The sequence below is a fragment of the Danio rerio genome, chromosome 10, assembly GCF_049306965.1.
Source record: "Danio rerio strain Tuebingen ecotype United States chromosome 10, GRCz12tu, whole genome shotgun sequence".
In the NCBI taxonomy this organism is placed as follows: Eukaryota; Metazoa; Chordata; class Actinopteri; order Cypriniformes; family Danionidae; genus Danio; species Danio rerio.
Genome location: NC_133185.1, coordinates 31,914,267 through 31,935,514, shown reverse-complemented (window position 1 = coordinate 31,935,514; position 21,248 = coordinate 31,914,267). Strand labels below are relative to the sequence as shown.

The following is a 21,248-nucleotide window of genomic DNA, read 5'->3' as shown; positions in this document are numbered from 1 at the left end:
AAATAGGTTCTCAGTGCACGGCCGCTCAGCTCCAACACGTGCCAACGCTTTGAAAAGCTATTTGGTATGAAAATGGAGCAGGAAAATGGAACAGGGTATAGATAAATAACTAGCGTAAAAATGGCAGCAACATGCACACAAATTGCTGCTTACGAAAAAAAAGCATGCAATTTTATCACAGAGCTGCAGAGTGTAGGTTATCTGCAACGCATGCAGAAACATGCATGTAATCACACAGACTCGCCATTGCCAAAGTCTGCTTCTCTTTCTGCTCTTTCTCTCCTCACCTCTTGAGAGATGTTGCTATGGAAACTGGTTACAATTGATAACTTTGAAACATGAGTGAGGCACAGACAAGCTGCTGGCACACACACACACACACACACACACACACACACTAGACATACACGCTTGTTTTAGAGATTCAACAATCTTGGTTTTTCATGGCCAATTCCCATTTCCAATTTTTGACAAGGAAATTGGCTGATTCTCATACTAAATTTTAATATTTGCTTTAAAAATATATATAAGTACATGGACAGTGTGTTTATTTGTTTAATGACAGGATGAACAGTCTGCAGTGATATCAACTAGGAGGCAAACGCTCCTCTTTATTTCTTTATTTGCAATCCAAACAAATGTAGAACATTGGATTTGAAGTAGATTGTATCAAAATAAGAAGGTTTGAAGAAGGTTTGACTTTTCTTCAAAAGTCAAACCTTGAGCTTTGTGTTTATTATCTCTTATTATCTCTGCTGTTGTAGCGTTTTGAGTTTTAGAAAAGAGTATTATTATTATTATTATTATTATCATCTGTGTAGTTGTGCCAGAAATGATACTGCAACAAAGTCCCTTGATTATTACATCCAAAATTTGAGTTTAGCAATCTTAACCTAGAATATAGTGATTTTTTTATTATCTGTCATTTTTAGTACACAATTTTTGAGAATTTTTTAAGCAGGATGCAAATGGTCTAATCTGTTTCAATAATCTATGCTAAGCTAAGCTTATAATACTCCTGCCAGGTCCAAAGATCGGTTGAATGGAATCAAAAAAGGTACAACGCTACAGTTTAACTGTGGGGGACTTTTTCTTTAAAGGGCACTTATGGTGAAAAATCTACTTTTCAATCTGTTTGGACAGACATGTGTATAGGTATAGTGAATAGACAGTCATATTGGGGTGATATAAACACACCTAGTCCTTTTTTTTTTTTTCAATTTAACAACATAAAAACAGTGGACCAATTGGAGCAGTTTTCAGACCGATCGCAACTTGACGTAGGAGTGCGGCCCCCCCGCCCACTAATATTGACTGACAGGTGCATCATCATATCCTCAGATTCTTGTTTCACGAGGGTCGGCGGCTGGGCCCCGCGGAGAGGCGGCGTTGTGTTTGCCCTGGTGGAGGCCTGTGTTTTGAGTTCTGAAATGCATGCTGCTGTGTGGCGCGATGATTCGGGACACTTCATGTTTCTGCTGCGCCACTGAGAGTGTCTGGTGTGCCGTGTCGCCGCTTCGAGCAGCACATCCGGTGCCTCAGTCAAAGTTAATTCAGTGTGCATGGTTGTGCATGGTTATAAGCTACTGGGTATAGTGTGTCCACTAACATTTCGCGGTGATATAAATCCAGCAAGTTTCTTTTTTAAATATATTGACATTAAAACAGGACCCAAATCAAAGAGATTTTCAGGTCAATCGTAACGTTACGTAAGAGTGCGGTTTTCCCCGCCCACCTGCTTGAGATGCGCTATGTTTATATAATAACATGTATACACACCTGTACTGTAAATGGCTTTTGTGTGTGTCTCGTCATTTCAGAAAGGCTTGAATAAACTCCACCACAAATACATGAATAAATTTACTTGGCATTATTGACTAATCAGCTTAATCCGAGTCTGTCTCTGTCCCTGATTGCTGTTTATCCGATGTAATGCAGGAGAAGCAGACACGCAAGTGGGAATGGTGGGCGGGGAGAAGCAGCTCATTTGCAATTAAAGCCACAGGCTTGCTATGTACTGACACCAAAATGAGCCTACAGTATTCTGGAGGCTATAATTAATAATCTGATGGGTATTTTGAGCTGAAACTTTACAGACACATTCTGAAGACAGCAAGGGTTTACCTTAGATATTGTAAAAGGGGTTAAAAAAAGGTTCCCTATATAAGAAAATACTTTCTAAACTTTTCCTGTTGCTCAAATAGCACAGCTATTGCTACAGCTACTGCTGTTAGCAAAGCATTGTAGTTAAGGGAAAGCAAGAACTTATAAAAATATGTACCTTCAATAAAATGTAAGTCGCTTTGGATTAAAACGACTGTCAAAATCATAAAGGTTACAGTGTTAAGAGATGATTGACAAATTTAAATGATGATTTACAATGTAAAATGTTTTCCTCCAGTCAGGAACTCATCAGGAACATTGAGCTGCTGATATTTCAAATACAACCATAATCCACACATAAATCAACAGATGCATGAGTAAACTCTGTCAAGACAATGTTTAATCTATCGCTTGAAAGATTTGCACTGATGAAATTAACAAATATACTGCTCATTTGAAACACATAAAACATAAAGTGAAAATTATTGAATTATAATGAAAATAAATAGTTTTATGTGAATGAAGAATACCCCATGTGTTCTGGGTGCTATACAGCTATTCATTTGCAGCAACAAACATCTCGAAATGGTTTTCCCTTTCAAAATCACCAAGGCTTCCCTTCCAGAGGAAATGAAATGTGGTACGATCAGCAGTTTACAACTCTAATTTTAAACCACTTCGGATGCATTTTGTCAGCGATGAATCAACAGCAAACCGCATAATTAAATTACGTGTCTAGAAAACCTCTCTGCTGTTCAAGCTGCCTAAATCTGGAAGAGTCATTTCTACAATATGATGAGAAGAGTGACAGAACATTAAGAAGGACAGAGAGAGGCATTAATTATGCAGTGGTGCAAATCTCAGGACAGCGAACCTTATCAGATTTGAGATGGGCTTTAAATATAGATTGAAACAGCGAGAACAACTTTTTGAGCTGTGTTGCAGGACGATAATACAGAGAGATCTCACTTGGCAACTTTCCTATTGAGAACGGGCAACAAAATTTTGTCTGCATCTGGTAGACCAATAGTTTCCCTGAATTACACCTAGTTGTCTACCAATGACAAAATTTCCCAAAATTTCCCTTTGTCTGACCTGGTTGCCCACCGTTGACATCATTTCCTAAAATTGTCTTCTGGCAGCATTGCTCTATAAACGTTGCTCTGTGTATCATCACTTTAATGATATAGAATAATGATAGTTTAAAGATAACATGTTGGCCTTTGGACATTGGACTAAAAGCCAAGGTTGCCTTTATCAGCAAAAAGTGGTCTTTTTAATTGAACAGGAAATGTGTATTTTGTCTGTGCTAATACACATGTTGGGTTAAATAACAATACAAGTTTACGTTCAGAAATAATCTGATTTCTTTAACTTTAACACCTGTTTTAATCCAATTTATCGAGGAAGTGTTATATACCTTTGAATAGTTTACATATTACAATGAACTGGTTTGCTGGTTTGTCTTCCAGATGAGACGTTAAACAGAAGTCCTGACTCTCTGTGGTCATTAAAAATCCCACAGCACTTCTCAAAAAGAGTAGGGGTGTAACCCCGGTGTTCTGGAAAATTTCCAACATCAGCCCTTACCCATCATGGCTTCCCAATCATCCCCATTCACCAAATTGGCTCTATCACTGTCTCTCCACTCCACCAATAACTGGTGTGTGGTGAGCACTGGCCATTGTCCTGTGGCTGCCGTCGCATCATTCAAGTGGATGCTGCACACTGGTGGTGGTATGGAGAGACGCCCCTCATGATTGTGAAGCGCTTTTGGTGTATGACTATACACAATAAATGCGCTATATAAACACACCTTACATTACATTAGCACATACAAATATTTGCATCCAAAACTGTTTTTTTTTTCGTTATTATTAATGATATTGTAGAAATGATACAAAATATTCAGAAACATTGATTTTTAAAACTATTTTTAACTGCAAGATTTTTATTCATGAGCAACTTTATATAGCTGTGAATAACCATATATATATATATAAATATATATAAATATATATATATATATATATATATATATATATATATATATATATATATATATATATATATATATATATATATATATATAGAATTCAACTATATAAATGAATAAAACATTTGTATTCAAAACTTTGATCTGTTTCAATAAAAAAATGTATTGAGAGAGCCGTAAAAGATTACTTTGAGAAATAGTCTACTAATTAACAAGATTTCTTAGACTTTAAATTAAATCAGTGCAATACAGAACAACCCTAACTTACATGACCGATCTTAAATCATTTCAGACTTTAAAATCTTAAAACGTCTCTTTATTAAATTATGGAGTTATTTTTTTTAACACAAATCATCATGAGAGCAGAGATCAAGGTCCCATAATGCAATTTGAAAGCAGCAATGAAAGTTATGGACATGTTTTGGTGAAGTACATATTCACACAACTGTTAATTAACAGATAAAGTGTATCTAGCTTTGAATAAAATATATATTTAATTGGCTTCACGAATGCCATTGAGTACATTAAAAATCTTTATTCAAAACCAAGATTTTTAAAACATTATGAAAGACTCATGCAAGATTACTTTCAGAAACATTCTTCTTTGCTTACCTGCTTCACTTTTAATTTATTAGGATTTTTATAGAGCTTTTTTTTTATATATATATAAAAGCATTCAAAAGCTGACATTCACATGACCTAATAATTTAAAGCTAATTAAATTAGTGAATACCATTCTTATGGAGTACATAATAATCTGTATTCAAAGCTCTGAGTTTATTAAATGAATTATTATGCACAAAAAGTGGGGGGCGATATGAAAGATGAAACTATTCTTCCCTTGAGCAATGTTCAGATATTATGCAGAACTGCAGCAGACAAATTTTAATTTATAAGCTTTAATTTATGCTCTGATTCATTCTCATGATAGACAAAGACCAGCACTCCATGTTCCAGTTTCTGTATTTTGTCAAAATGGAAAGGTCACTTTTGCTCAGTGCATAAGTTTATGCACTTATTATGTGTCGTTTTTATTAATAATGCGGCCATAATAGACCTTCTTTACTTTGGAGAAGTACAGTCTGTACAGGCAGTTGTCCACATACACAGACACATACACACACACACACACACCCACGCTTGCACATATATCTTGGGGACATCCCATAGACAGAATGCTTTTTACCAAACAGACTAAGTATATCCCCTATTCCCTAACCCTCACAGGAAACAATCTGCATTTTTACATTCTCAAAATACTTGATTCTGTGTTATTCATGAGCCGTTTTTCTCATAGGGACCAAATAAATGTGCCTACATTATCAAAACTTACTGCTATTGCTATACTTTGGGGGACATTTGGTCCCTACAACGTTAGGAATACAAGGTACACACACACACACACACACAACTCATTTCCCCGTTCCACAGATGATTTATGTGCCACAACACATACGCAAATTGTAAGTGTGAATTAGTGTCTGAAATTCCGCCGAGGACAGTGGGCTCTGATTAGCATTCGCACTGGACGCGCTGCTGTGAAATACCACACAGGTGCTGCTGAGGGGCGTTCAGCGACCATTAGAACATTACCAGAGCGTCGTGAACGCGTTTTGTGTACATGACAGCCTACTGAACGCAGGAGGGCAAACTATTAGCACTTAAAATGCATAGGCACACCCCTGCACCGCTGTAAATCGACGGTGAAGCGCACACACATTGTACACAAACTAGACGCGCACATGAATATTTCTTTCAATGATCAGCGGTGCACCTTCGGGAGAAACGGCTGTCATGGCAACAGGAGCGGGCATCTGCCAGCGTTACTGTGGCAGTCAGAGAGAGAACGAGAGAGAGAGAGAGAGAGCTGTCATTATAGATGTGGAGGGGGTGTCGGGGCTGCGAGAGGCAGGAAACGATTAAATATTCAAGCAATAACGCAGCCAGGAGAAATTACCTCGTTTTCTGCTTTCTGAACATCTGAAGTCGAAACCTCCAGCGCGTTTGGAGCTCAGAGCGGGAAGGGTGAAGGAATCTGTAAGTGTGGTCACAGCGTGAAAGTTTCTGAAAGCGTCAGGGTGAAAAAAAAGCAGGAGGAAATTACAGGCTATCCGAAAAATGTTATTTCTGACGAAGTTTAAAAAATGAAAATTAAAAGGGAAGATTGAGAAAGAAGTTCTTCCAGGTAAATTTAATTGTGTCAAACAAAACTACACATTTGTAGGACAAAAAATAGGCCTACACTTCAACCAAAATTGAATCACTCTGGAGCAGGGTTGTACGAGCAGGAGTGCCCAAACTTTTTCTTATGAAGGGCTAAAAAAACAAACTTTACTGAGGGCTTGACTGAAGGTAAATATATCAAGCTGTATTACAAAGTTTCCATGAATAATTTCCTTGTTTATTTCAAAATAAATAGAAAACATTACTGTAAGCATATAACGTATCCATTATGTTTTATATATATGTTTTATATATTTTACATTTTATAATGAACCTATTAAAATTAAAACATAAGCATTCCATTTATAACACTGTGGAGTTTAATGTCAAATACACTAGTCAAGCTGGACCTGCCTTCATTTACAACATTTTACTGAAACATTTAATTCAAGATGTTGTTGTTGTTGTTGTTTTTGTAGCTTAAAAATAAAACTAACGACTGAAAGATTACACTAAATTAGAAATGACAATGTGTATTTAAACCATTAACCCCAACATTCCCCCAAATTCTCCCTCTCTTTTCAGATGGAATGGTGAGCCAAATCAAAGGTTACAATGGGCCAACTTTGACTCGTGGGCCCTAGTTTGGGCATCTAGAGGTTTCAAACCTGTAAAAGTTTCTTCTGTAGAGCACAAAAGGCTTTTGACATCCATAATAAGAATAAAGTAAATATTTAATAAAATATTAATAAAGTTCTGAATTGCCATAAGTTTGCGTAGTTCCTTTCACGATAAATGGCAAAAATAAACATTAAAAAATGTTTAAAATTCTTAATTCAGCAAACAGATATTTGGCATAAACATGGTTTCTACAAGTTTACCAAGTCAGATTTAAGACTTTTTAAAAACTAAGACTTATGCAGGGCTAAACACCTAGAATTTTTTCCAATAGCTTGGATGGGCCAGTGGAAACGTTTTTTTTACTTGCGCAATCATAACAATTCAAATAGAGTTATTTCTTAACAACATTCATCATTCATTAATTTTCCTTTAGCTTTGTCCCTTTATTAATCAGGGGTCACCACAGCGGAATGAACCGGCAACCATTCTAGCATACATAATATTTACTAGTACAACACAATATTTCAGAAGATTTAAGACATTTTAAAGAGGTGGTCCACAGTGTATTTTTAAGGTTTTGTTTTGTTTATAAGATGCAAAGCAATGTGTGCTCATGCTTCACTTGTAGAAAATCACAATATTTGTTCATATATCTCACTTTGATTATGTACAGCTACTCAGCCAATATGAAAACGCGTCATATTTCCTAGTTCCTCTAAAAGGCCCGCCCTCAAGAGGCTCTGATTGGTCAGGTAACTTAATGTGCTGTGATTCGCGGAATGGCTCCATGTCACGCCCCTACAAACGTGCACTTTTGCGCTGTTAACTGTCCAGTCAGAGCAGCTATTAGCAGCGTTAGCTGTCTGAATCAGACAAAAAATAAGGAGCAAACAGCTTAGTTTCACGCCTGCTCTAAAATAACATCTGACAAGTGTCTTTTACATATATTCAGGTTATAAGCATGTGTAAGTTATACAAAACGTTCTCATATCTTTTGCAAGTGTGTTATTTTAAGTGTAGAACACAGGTAAATGTCTGTATAGTGAGACACTACAGCGCTGGTGAAGATTGTGGGTGTTTACAGCGGTTTGACTGATAAATATAAATTTGTAGATAAATTGTTAGCAGTGCCAAACAGCATATCCCGTTGTTTGCATCCTTGCTACAACATACTGTTAACGCTAGAAACCGTGCATGAAATTGATCAATTTTAACAAATAAAATACTTACAGGTTGTGGCTCACAATCCACAGCTTCTTCTGTTTTGGTTATAGCTACTTCTTCTTTGAGGAGTTTTTAGCCGAATCCAGCACTGAACTGGAAGAGATTCTGGAAGCTGTCCTTTGTCAAATGCTAGCTATATCTTTTTTTATAATTCTCTAAAACATAATTAACATTAAACTGTTAGCACTTCTCTCTTTGTGCCATGTCCTTTTGAAGCCCAAATACAGAAACTGAACAAGCATTTTTAGCTTTCTCTGCTACATTACAGCGCCTCTGGCCACTCCCCTTTGCTGCACAGGGTGTGTGTACAAGGTGAATGCCCATTACCACAACCCCTTGTGATCTCACTAGCCCAGATGTGTTTTTAGTGGTCCCCAAATTCGCTCGCTGTAGGTTTTGCTAAGCTGACTCTGTAAAAGCCAATCTTTCCCTTTGCAATGACCTTAAGGCGCATTACATTCAGAGATGTTGTTTATGTTCACACAGCTACATTACACATCAACTAAAGTTTAAAATACGACATCATAGTGGACCACCCCTTAAAGGGCTAAAATTTGAATGGCACTGTCACCTCCAAACAGTCAAACATGAGGGTATATTAGCAGTTTTGGTTTTTCTGAAATAAAACTAAATTGAACTGGGAGATTTGTCATCACACAGACCATGTGTCACAAAGCCCATTTTAGGCCTTAACTCAGTTATGACCAAACGTATAGTTAATTCCCTGCACAGTTTCAGTTTTTACCACGATTTCCACTTAAATGCAGGCTCCTAACGAATGCAGCATCTTTAAATGATGTAAGAGGCTGTTAGAATCATTTTGTCTGCATTCATTGTCATGGCACTGATGGATAATAGCAAGTCATCATAGCCGTATTGTTGTAACTCTAGCTGTAGCAACCGGGGTGTTTGTGCAGAAACTATGGTTGCCATGGTGATGTTTTGTAAGGGATGAACAAAGCTCTGCATGTGCTCAGGCTGGGAAATTGTCACTTAAAGGGACACTAATGTATACCTTCTGTTCCAGCTATCTATTTTGCACCTTGACTCTGATGGACACACATTATCAGCACTTAAGTTCTTTCTGCACACCCACACAAGCCTGTACTGAGTCACTCACACACAGGCCATCAGCTACATCCAGAGCAGATACTGTGTGTTAGAGCCATCTGGTGGACAATAACATTCACAGCTGCTCTGTGTTTTATTCATTGTATTGAGTTATTTGTTTAGTGTGCAGCTCTGGAATGCATTCATTTGAGACAGTAGATGTAGCTACATAATTGTACATATACATAATTGGTGTTGAAGAACTAAACTGTTATAGAGTCAGAGATTCATATCTGAGCCAGAAAAATGCACAAAACTGAAATCCACTAAGAGTTTACAATTTGTTGTTTAATTAAAAATATTAGAAGTGTAACTGTTATCTAGCATACAATTAAACTAGCATATTAACTTTTAATTTTACTTATACATATCTCATGTATGACAGCTCTCAACTATGTCAAAATGCAAAATTTTCACATACTCTATTCAATTTACATTTAAAGAGCACATATGATGAAAATCATCTTTTGTAAGCTGTTTGGACAGAACTGTGTGTAGGTATAGTGTGTCCACAGTCATACTGGGGTGATATAAAGCCAAAAAGTCTCTTTTTTTTAATTTCCTGAGGTTAAAATAGGATCCAAATTCCTCCCAGATCGCAACGTGACGTAGAAGTGCGGTTTCCCCACCCACCGAATTGATTGACAGATGCATATTAACATTTCTCCATAGTAACGCGTATAATCATATCAACAAGACAGGAAGTGCACAAAGCAACTGGGAATAAAAAATCTGTTCAGCTCTCTGTGATCATCAATCATCAACAAATGTGATCAAGAATGAGTTTTACAAGTTTAAAACGTTTTTAAAACAGTGCATGTGTGTAATGAATTACAGCAATTTACTTCAGCTTTACTTCATCACCACAGACGCATGTCAGTAAAATTATAAAAGAAGACGCTTCTGTCCCGGTTTCTGGACGTTAAATCAGGTTTATTTTGTACATTAACATAACAGATACCCTTACAGCAGTGGATATTAATGTGTATCCTGTCACATTTGCTGTGCACAGTTAAATGTGTGTGTGTGTGTGTGTCCTCTTGGTAACGACATTATGTGTGACTCATCACAGAAAGGCTTGAATTAACTCCACAGCAAATGCATCAAATAATCATTGGGAAAGTTCTTACTCTAGTATTTCTCACAAACATTATGTGAGAGCTGCTTCCTACATGTCCGTCTGTTATCAGACGCAGCTGAGGTGGAGATTGAGGCACACTGTAACAGACATGTGGGTAAGGTGGGCAGGGAAAACCAGCATTAAAGGCACAGGCAACAAAAACAGCTACATATGTTCAAAGCAGAAAATTTCAATATTCTAAAAGCTATAATAAATAATCTGATGAGTGTTTTGAGCTGAAACTTTACAGACACATTCTAGAGACACAAAATGACTTATATTCAATCTGGAAAAGGGGATAAAATAGGTGCCCTTCAATTGTTTATTATATTATTGTCACAAATGTCCAGTGTACCCCTGTTGCGAATGCTTACAAACTGTTGATGGAAACTAAACGATTACATGATAGTAATATAAATGATTTCATTCATTCATTCATTTTCTTTTCAGCTTAGTTCCTTTATTAATCCGGGGTTGCCACAGTGAAATGAACAGCCAACTTATCCAGCATATGTTTTACGCAGCTGATACCCTTCCAGCCACAACCTAACACTGGGAAACACCCATACACACTCACTTTCACACAAACACTTTGGCCAATTTAGCTTATTCAATTTACTTATACCGCATGGCTTTGGACTGTGGGGGAAACCGGAGCACCTAGATGAAATCCACGCCAACGCAAGGAGAACATGCAAACTCCACACAGAAATGCCAACTGACCCAGCTGGGTCTCGAACCAGCGACCTTCTTGCTGTGAGGCAACAGCACTACCTACTGTGCCACTGCATCGCCAATAATAATATAATAAACATATATATAATATACATCCTTAATAAATCACCTGTTTGTAACAACTTTTATAAATCTTGCAAACAAATAATTATATTTAAATATAACTTAGAGGTGTGTGTATGCATAGATACATATTTTGCAACTTTTTTATGCAAGAAACATCTTGTAATAATGTTTCTACTTTGCTTTAGTAATTTCCACATTACTAAAATGGGTCTAGGCCTCACGGAATTACATAATCTTGAAAGTTTCAAGTACAAGAACAGTTGTAATTGTTTTTTATTAGTATTTGCTTAAGGCCGTTCATTTAATGTTATAATACTTTAAGGGTTAAATACTTAAAGGGTTTTTGGTTAGTAAATTTGCATCGGTAAATATGGAACTTTATGGAATCAAAAGATTAACCCTTATGTACTGTTGGGAATGTTTTCATCCACTCCAGAGTGATTTTGTGTCTTAATTTGGCCATAATTTTTTAATTGAGTTTCAGCTAGCAGAATGATTTTTGGTGACAAATCTTATTTTGATACATATTATTAAAAATGCTTTGAATAATAGTAATAACAAAAAACTCAAAAATACACTTTACAATTCACTACCCTTTTGTTATGTTCAGGATAAAAACATCCTCTAAAATAAACTGCGGTAGAAATGTAACAGATAAATATTTTTTCAATGTGTTATACATACATCTGTCAATTAACCTCAGTCCTGATCAAAACTACTAAATTGTTTATAAAATTACAGGATTTTAACTCTTTAATTACCAAATTCATAAATGATGTCACTAATTTGGGCAAAACACAAAAAGTAATTGTGAATTGGATTTTTTTTTACCTTTTATTAAAGTCTTGGAGATGTGAAACAACATTGCATTTGATGCATTGTTTTTTATTTTTTGTCTCTCCCTAATTTACTTTAGCTGGCTGTTTGTGCTCCATTGACTTCCATTTTAACCACTTTTTTTATTACAAAACCATAACAGCATAAAATCATGCATTTTTGATTGTTGGTGGTTTTTCCTGTTAGACAGAGGTCAAATTTGTCATTTTTACTGTTGATTATCAGTTGGCAGTTTGGCTCCATTTACCCTGTAGATATAGACATGTGCAAAAAAAACTTAGTTTCTGGATTTTATATGGTGTATAATAGCTAATTAAAGTGTGTGTGTGTGTGTGTGTGTGTGTGTGTGTGTGTGTGTGTGTGTGTGTGTGTGTGTGCGTGCGTGCGTGTGTGTGTGTGTGCGTGCGTGTGTGTGTGTGTGTGTGTGTGTGTATGTGTGTGCGTGTGTGTGTGTGAGTGCGTGAGTGTGTGTGTGTGTTTCCACCAAATCAGTGACATTTGTAAACTTGGCACTTAACTTAAGAACAATTTACTGGTATGCCTATTTATCCGGACAGGAGGTTGATTAACAGATTTTTGCAAAATAATTTGAAAAAAAAAATATCTGATGCATTTTACAGCAGTTTTTTTTTCAGTGGATGTTTTCATCCCAAATCCCGAACATAACAAAAGGGTGGTGAATCTAAACAGTGCACAAGGGTTAATAACGTAAGCTTCCTTTTCAGTGTTTTTGTCCCACAATGGTTTGTGACCAGTCTGCCAGACCATCAACCGGTTAAAAAAGTTGTATAAGAAGAAGCATTCCCATAATGCACCGCACTGTGTCAAGCACAGACTGGTGTCAGTGTGACAGTGTGCTGAAAAACCTGACCTAGCTTTTCCCCGCGATCCTTCATAGATCAGGGAAAGTTATTTTTGCACATATTTCGTGCAGATCATGAGCGGCATGAGGATCCTCACGGGCTCCGTCGCGCTGGGCGGACTCACATACGCCATATGGATCATATTTTCCCCTGGAGAGGAGAGGAAAAAGGAGATATTAAAGGTACTAAAAAACTGCATTTATGATTGTCAGACATCAGCTTGTTATGTTTGTCTTACATAATCGTGTGTTGTTTTTGCGACTAATTGTATGTAAATAACAGACTGTAAAGGTGAATCCTCGCGTCATTGATTGTAAACAGTCAGTTTCATAACAGATGCTGCGCATGTGCTCGTGTTCAAGGAGCGAATATAGAGGTATATAAAGTTGGTTTTATATCTACACATTCATTCATTTTTAACAGTGACACTGTCTTTATTGTTTATTGAGCTATTTTTCATGTTCGGTCTGAACGTGACTTCAAAACAACATTAGCACTGAACTGACTGTGTATGGCAAGCCGTTTTCACATTAATTCAATAACCCGTACTGTCTCTTTTCATGTTACTAGTGCTTATTTTTTAGAGACTAGTATCTTTTCCATTAAGTACTTATTCATTAGATACTAATGCTTTTCAAAACTATACTAGTGCTTACCCATTGTTGGGCCAGACGGAATCTGCGGATGTTTTTTGCTATTTCTGCGGAGAATTTTTATTTTGGGAGTATCATAACTAAAACCTTAATATGTGTATTAAAAAATAATATCTTTTAAACTTTTATTTAATGTTTAAAATGCAAATCCAATTAGTTTGACTTTATTTGATAAACAAAGCAAGTCTCTCATATAATAGATCTACTAAAAGACAGAAAATAACTGCATTGTACATAAATCAGATGAACATTTCACATTAGTCAACAATATTACTGTTACAAGTACTATTACTTAATTAAAAAAACTGAATAAATATAGATTTACACACATTTACACAAGTAAATAAACAGAATTAATGATGTACTAAAAATCTGCAGAATTGTGCGCGCAGATTCCATGTGGGCCTTAGACACTAGTTCTGTTTATTAGATACTAGTACTCTTACTAGTACTTAATCATCAGGTACTTGTACCCATTAAATTGATACTAGTACTTATATATTAGACTCTAGTACTCATTCATTGGATACTAGTACTTATGGATCACTGCTGTGGCTAAGGGAACGTAAGGAATTAAACAAGCTTGATTGTTATGTATGTTGAATGTCTTTGGATGGTGGGAGGAAACCGGAGAACCCGGGGAAAACCCACGCGGACCAAGAAGGACATACAAACTCCCCACAGAAACACCCACCGGTCCTATGGAACTAGGACCGGCAGTATTCTTGCTGTGTGGTTCGCAGTGCTAACCACTGGACCGCCGTGCCGCCCAATCACAGGTAAAGGAGGAGAATAGGGGAGGAGGGGGGTTTCTTCCAAACGAAGATAAAGTGAACTGAGAACTGAGGCTATTTATGGTGCCTTAGGGCGCATATGATTGGAAGATTAGTGATTAGCAAATACGAGACTGGCCGTGATAAATCATAAGCACGTGATCCTCTCGAAATTAGTTTATGAATAAACTTCACTAAATAGTATTTTTAAATGCCCATCGCCAACCCTTAACCCATTTGTAAGAGTACTGTAAAAATATTAACTATTATACAGTGTCATAAAAAATGCAGCTATATTAATGTACATAACGCATTCCCGGCGGCCACAAATCCGATCTAGACTTTACCTTATTAAATAGGTACTATATGTAATTAATTAGTACTAGTACCTAATGATTAACCACTAGTACATAGAAATATGTACTAGTCCCAGCTGGAAAACATACTTGTCAAACTGAATAGTTATATTCTAGTTATATTATAGTTATATATCTCAATGACCAATCCCCATAGAAATCAATAGAAATTTTTTTATTATATTACTAGTAACAACGTAATAGTTACTACTAGTCACTATTAAAATAAGTACTTGTATCTAATAAATAAGAGCTATCAATTAACATAAATTTGTAAAAAACTATTAAGTTAACTTAATTGATTTGTGTTGTGACAACATTAAGGAATTGTGTGGAGTTCAGCATTTTTACCTGTGAAACTCCTAAACAGAAAATAGTTTTTTATCTTGCCGCTTTCTTTATTTACATATTTTTACTCAAATTAAATCAATTTAGCATCTTGGAACCAAACTCTTTATATAGGTCAGTACCTGGATGGGAGACCACATGGGAAAGCTAGGTTGCTGCAGGAAGTGTCAAAATGGCTTGCCATAGACTGTGAGCACTGTTGTACTTTGATAATCATTGGCTAATAATTTGATTTCACTATTTAAATTCACAAAGAATACTTGTTTGAAATGATATTGTTAAAGACAAAGTTCAAATGTGGAACTTTAAAATCAACTTTACCCAAATTAGGATCGTATATTCAAACTTTGATATGTAACGTTACTACCTCTGATCAATTTATACACCTCCATATTCAATAATAGATTTACATTAGCTGTTGTAAATCCATCAAAAAAGCCACTTTAATAAACACGTCTCACTACTAGCACATTTGAAATGATCTCTATATCAGGAATGTTAAAATCTACAAGCTTTACTTTGCAACTGATTAGAGTGATCAATTTCTCCATCTGTTTCCTCAGAGTCTACCTGAGGCCAATCCAGTCCGAATGGAAGAGACCAGGAAAAGAAATGCCATCATGCTTCAGGTTTTAAAGGATGCTGCAGAGACCAATGATAACATTGCACGTGGATTTGGGAGCCAGAAATGATGGAACCAGATATCACAATCATGATGGGGAGAGAAAAATATGGAAACGGTGATTTATTGAAATAAATTGTATGGAAACTCATGTCATGTGCATTACTTCATGGACACTCATGCTAAACGACGTCCTGCAAGATTTGTTTTGCTTTAGTTTTCTTGAAGAATATTTGTCTTTTTGGGCCTTGTTCACACCTTGAGACATGCTATAGCTGGTTTGTGGCTTGTCCATAACCCACAGTTCTCTGTGAATGAAAGCACTGTTGTTTTACTGTTGATGTTGTTTATTTATGCTTATAAAAATGTTGATGAGGATTGTACTGCAAATAAAACTTAAACAAGTGGTTTTGTGTGTATTCACTAATGTTTGACACTTTTAATATCCCACACTGGAAGAACCTATATAAACATTCATTCATTCATTTTTTTTGTCAGCTTAGTCCCTGTATTAATCCGGGGTGGCCACAGCGGAATCAACCGCCAACTTATCCAGCACATTTTTACGCAGCAGATACCCTTCCAGTCACAACCCATTTCTAGGACACACACACACACACACAATTTAGCCTACCCAATTCTGTACTGCATGTTTTTGGACTGTGGGGGAAACTGGAGCACCCGGAGGAAACCCACACAAACACAGTGAGAACATGCAATCTCCACACAAAAACACCAACTGAGCCGAGGTTCGAACCAGCAACCCAACGACCTTCTTGCTGTGAGGCGACTGCACTAGCTACTGCGCCACTACTTACGTCGCCAAATTTTCACAATATGTCTGATAATCTTTTTTATTCCGGAGAAAGTCTTATTTGTTTTATTTTGGCTAGAATGAAAGCAGTTTATAATTAAAAAAAAACCTTTTAAGGTCAATATTATTAGCCCCTTTAAGATTTTTTCCGAGAATCTGCTAAACAAACCATCCTTATACAATAACTTGCCTATTTAACCTAACCTGCCTAGTTAACCTTATGAACTTAGTTAAGCCTTTAAATGTTACTTTAAGCTGTACAAAAGTGTCTTGAAAAATACCTAGTCAAATATAATTTACTGTCATCATGGCAAAGATAAAATAAATCAGTAATTAGAAATTAGTTATTAAAAATTTTAGGTTCAGAAATGTGTTGAAAAAAAAATTTGGTCTCCATTAAACTGAAATTGGTGAAAATAATAAACGGGGGCTAATAATTCTGACTTCAACTGTAGGTCCATAAATGCATATATTCACTTAATATGCTTACCTATATATAAGTAAATTATTAAAATCCATAGCTGCTAGACAACATAAATAAAAGTCCATGCAGATTTTTTTTTATTCTTTACTTAAGAATAATCTAATAGTACAGGAACAAAAGTAAGACAAAAACTAAAAACAACAAAAAGCCATTGTGTTATACATTCGCTTCTTTTCCACTATCTTCATACAAGAAAGAATTGATGTTGTAAATGTTTCAGGAAAATGTGTGGACATAACTTTCCATTTCCATACATTTCCTCACTTGTTTGCCAAATACCATAACATGCCAACTGCATGTGATACCAATTTCAAGTGATCGCACACAAGTATTTATTTATTTATTTTGCATTTTTTAGTTAGTTCTTAGATATTGCCTTGATAATAGAAAATCTGAGCTAGGCATCATGTATGTCAGTTGCCAAAGTAAGACATGAGCAATATAGGAGACATCTTGTATGTACATATAGGGCTTATATGTGAATATAAGGAAGCAATACAGGAGACTGTATATGCACATACATGCAGCTCAATTTTGTCTATATGTGGCAAATATACACAAACAGCATATATATTATCATATTTCACATATTATGTGCATATTTAATGCATATAGGTTTTATATATGAGCATATATTCTCATATAGGTTCTTTCCATGTGGGATTGTACATCTTAGTCTTGGACACATGTGACCATGTACCACGAAACCAATCAAATCATTCATTCAATTATATTCTTTTCACCTTAGTCCCTTTATTAATCTGGGGTCACCACAGTGGCATGAACCGCCAACTTATCCAGCATATGTTTTAAGCAGCGGATGTCCTTCCAGCTGCAACCAATCACTGAGAAACACTCATTCACACACGTACACTACTGACAATTTAGCCTACCCAATTTTCCTATAACGCATGTCTTTGGACTTGTTGGGGGAAACCAGAGCACCCGGATGCTAACACGGGGAGAACATGAACACAGAAATGCCAACTAACCCAGCCGAGGCGCAAACCTGTGATCTTCTTGCAGTGAGGTGACAGCACTACCCACTGCGCCACAGCGACATCGATTAACAACTTTCATCTACATTTACAGAAAACAGCACAAATATAATCAAATCAATAAGGTTCTAATAAAAATAAATTTATCTTTTTTTTTTAAACAGAGAAAAGACACAAACAAACACAGCCAACAAAACAAATTACACAACCGGGTCTTTTATTAATTTAATTCTAAACAGTCTTCTTCCTAATTTTGATTGTACCAAACCCAAAACAGTGGATTTGTTTTAAGGCACTTGCATTTATGAATATAAAATTAGAAAATTGTTCAATACAAATTTGAATATTAACATCTTCCCCATATAAAGAAAATTGGAAAAACATCTTGAGAGAAACTTTTAACCCCTCAAATGAATCAGACCAGAAGGTTCTGCTATGCAGACAGTCAAAAAACAAATAAATGTGCAGTCGTTTCAAAGTCAACCTCACAGAATGTACCAATATCTGAAATTGAGATTTTTACTTCACTTCAAAGCTGAATCAATAAACTGTCCAGTGGTGTATATTTGGTAAGAAATGACAATATTTGACTGAGATACAACTATTTGTATATATATATGAGACGATATTAACATATCAAGTTGAGGGCTAAAGTAGCATTTAAAATCTTAAATGACATTTACCCTATCTTATCATTTTTTTTTACTTTAAATCTTTAACTGGGAAATCAATTCATGCAGCTTTTGTAAGAAATATTATTGAATGGAATTTTAGCACTTGCTGCATTTCTTTACCTGGTCTCAATCAAAGTTGGTATATTTTTGAAGACAAGACCTAAACTTTTTGGTAAATAATCTAATTATTCTAGATAAACACTTCATTCATGCAAAATTGTAAAGGTGAAGCCGCGCTTTAATGGATATAGGAATTATCTGAAGATGCCCATTAGGTCTCTTCACTTCATGAGGAACAGAAATGCCTGAAAGCTTTCACATGCCTTGGACTCTATGATTTGATTAAGACCCTCACGTCTCCTTTTTTATTTTATTTATTTAGGTATTTTTTTATGTTCCAAGTCTTGTACTTTCATATCATCACTTTTATATGTACTTGATTGTTGAATATGGCGTAATGGTTTGTACTTGAACTTATGATTAATAAAAATAAACAAAAAATGGGTAAATCTGAGGGTTAAAAAATGCATCAATCTGAATCAAGAGCTTAATCCACTTTACAAATGTAAAAAAATATAAAGTTTAGATACATTTAGAGGAAGAAATTTACATATTATCTTTAAGAAACATGACTTGTATTTAATATTTGTACCCAAACAGTGTATTTAGGCTATTACCAAACATAACCTTGTCTGCGTAGCATTGGCGCAGCAATAACTTGCCCGAATACAATAACAAATCGGAGCACTAAACGCTTCCGGTGTTTAAGGTCATTGGGACATGCCGATATGTTGCTCTTAAAGATGAAGCTAGAGGGCAGTTCTCTATTAAAATTGTGAATAATGAACATATGCAGTTTTATGAACAGAAGAGAACAATACTGAGAGCTTCGACACTTTCATCCGCTCGGAAACTACAGACTGTCACCTGAACATGTCCAATCCCGCGCCGCTGGAGGAGAAGGTGAGTCCGCAGAAGAGCAGCAGATCTGCGGCCGGAGACTGCTGGAGCTGCCGCCTGCTCTCCGGCGGAGGACTCATCGCTGCGGGGATTTATGTGTTCGCGCAAGTGCACAGGAGAAATCTCGGTAAACCCCCAACAGTGAGCGCGGTGTTACAGATGATGTTCGCCACAGGTGAGAGATCATTCATGCAAGTTTCATGGTCATTCATGCTTTCATTCATTCTTTTTCCTTTCGGCTTTAGTCCCTTTATTAATCGGGGGTCGCCACAGCGAAGTGAACCGCTAAATTACAAGTGTTTAGTAGATTTTTAGGTTAAATAATGAACTATTCAATGTTTCAAATTGTGGGAAAAATAATTTTCCTGCTGTGGTGTATATGGGGCAGAAAATAATAAAACATTTTCTCTATTTCTCTCTATCTCGATTCAGTAATTGCTTTAATGGATGTCTAATGTAGCAAATGTATTGCTAAAGCATGTATACAGTTCACATTAAAAGAACATACATATACATATAAAAATATTGTATGATAGTAATAATAATTGTTATTAATATAATTAAATAAAAATACACATAAATCTCTCTCTCTCCTCTGAAATGAACTGATCTTGATGTGTTTCCTCCACAGGTCTGAGCGCCTGGGGGATTGTGCTGATCGCTAATCCGGTGGGAAAAATTACAAGCAAATAGCTTTGGACTGTTTCTTTATTGACATGGAATTTTATACTGAATCAGCAAATCCATGTTGATGCTGCAAAGTTAAATGAAATGTAAACAATTGTCAAAATGTCATCAAACTTTCACTAAATGTTTTAATTTGCAAACTACAAAGTCTTGATTGTCACTGTCATCCTACTGATTTACATTTTGATTTTATTTTACCTCAGAAGGAACCTCACACAACATGAGTATAGCTCATAAAGTGCACAAATGGGTTTGTTTTTATAAATCAGGTGGCTTTTCTACTATTATTTTAGTGACACAGCACCAGTTACAGTGAATTCTCTCCTCTGTGCCCTGCCGCTGTTCTATTTTGCATTAACCTAAAAGGATCAACGTTTGTCCACAAAGTCAGTGTGTCAATTATTCATTCACTCATTCAGCTTAGTCTCTTTATTTATCAGGGGTCGCCACAGCGGAATGAACTGCCAACTTATCCAGCACATGTTTTCACACAGCGGATGCCCTTCCAGCCACAACCCAACACTGGGAAACACCCATGCACTCTTGCATTCACACACAGAGGAAACCCCTGCCAACACGGGGAGAACATGCAAACATAATCACCCCAGGGGTCGCAAAAAAAGGGAGAGGCTGAGGGCTTTTTATTTGTATGTTCATTCATTTTCTGCCACTTTTCTGGGGCCGGATCGCAGGGGTAGCAGTCTTAGGAGAGAACCCCTGACTTCCCTCTCCCCAGACACTTCCTCCAGCTCCTCCGGGGGGATCCCGAGGCGTTCCCAGGCCAGCCTAGAGATATAGTCCCTCCATGCCTGGAAAACCTCCCTAGGTAGAAGTCCAGGAGGCATCTGAAACAGATGCCCGAGCAACTTCAGCTAACTTCTCTCGATGTGGAGGAGCAGCAGCTCTACTCCAAGCTCCTCCCCCTATCCATAAGTGTGCACCCTGCCACCCTTCGAAGGAAACTCATTTCGGCCGCTTGTATCCGAGATCTTGTCCTTTCGGTCATGACCATAGGTGAGAGTAGGAGCGTAGATTGATTTG

At 36.5% G+C, this 21,248-nt stretch overlaps 2 protein-coding genes across 2 annotated transcripts; both read left to right on the top strand.

Moving 5' to 3' along the window:
- Positions 1–12,668: 12,668 nt before the first annotated feature.
- Positions 12,669–15,998, top strand: uqcc3 (ubiquinol-cytochrome c reductase complex assembly factor 3). Its single transcript, NM_001202436.2, is given in 2 exon segments — positions 12,669–13,020; positions 15,532–15,998. Coding segments are annotated over 2 exon segments (237 nt in total). The 5' UTR covers positions 12,669–12,912; the 3' UTR covers positions 15,661–15,998.
- A 3,291-nt stretch (positions 15,999–19,289) lies between these two features.
- si:dkey-88p24.11 lies at positions 19,290–20,357 on the top strand. The gene is given in 2 exon segments (NM_001386333.1): positions 19,290–19,695; positions 20,152–20,357. Coding segments are annotated over 2 exon segments (264 nt in total). The 5' UTR covers positions 19,290–19,493; the 3' UTR covers positions 20,214–20,357.
- Positions 20,358–21,248: the final 891 nt, after the last annotated feature.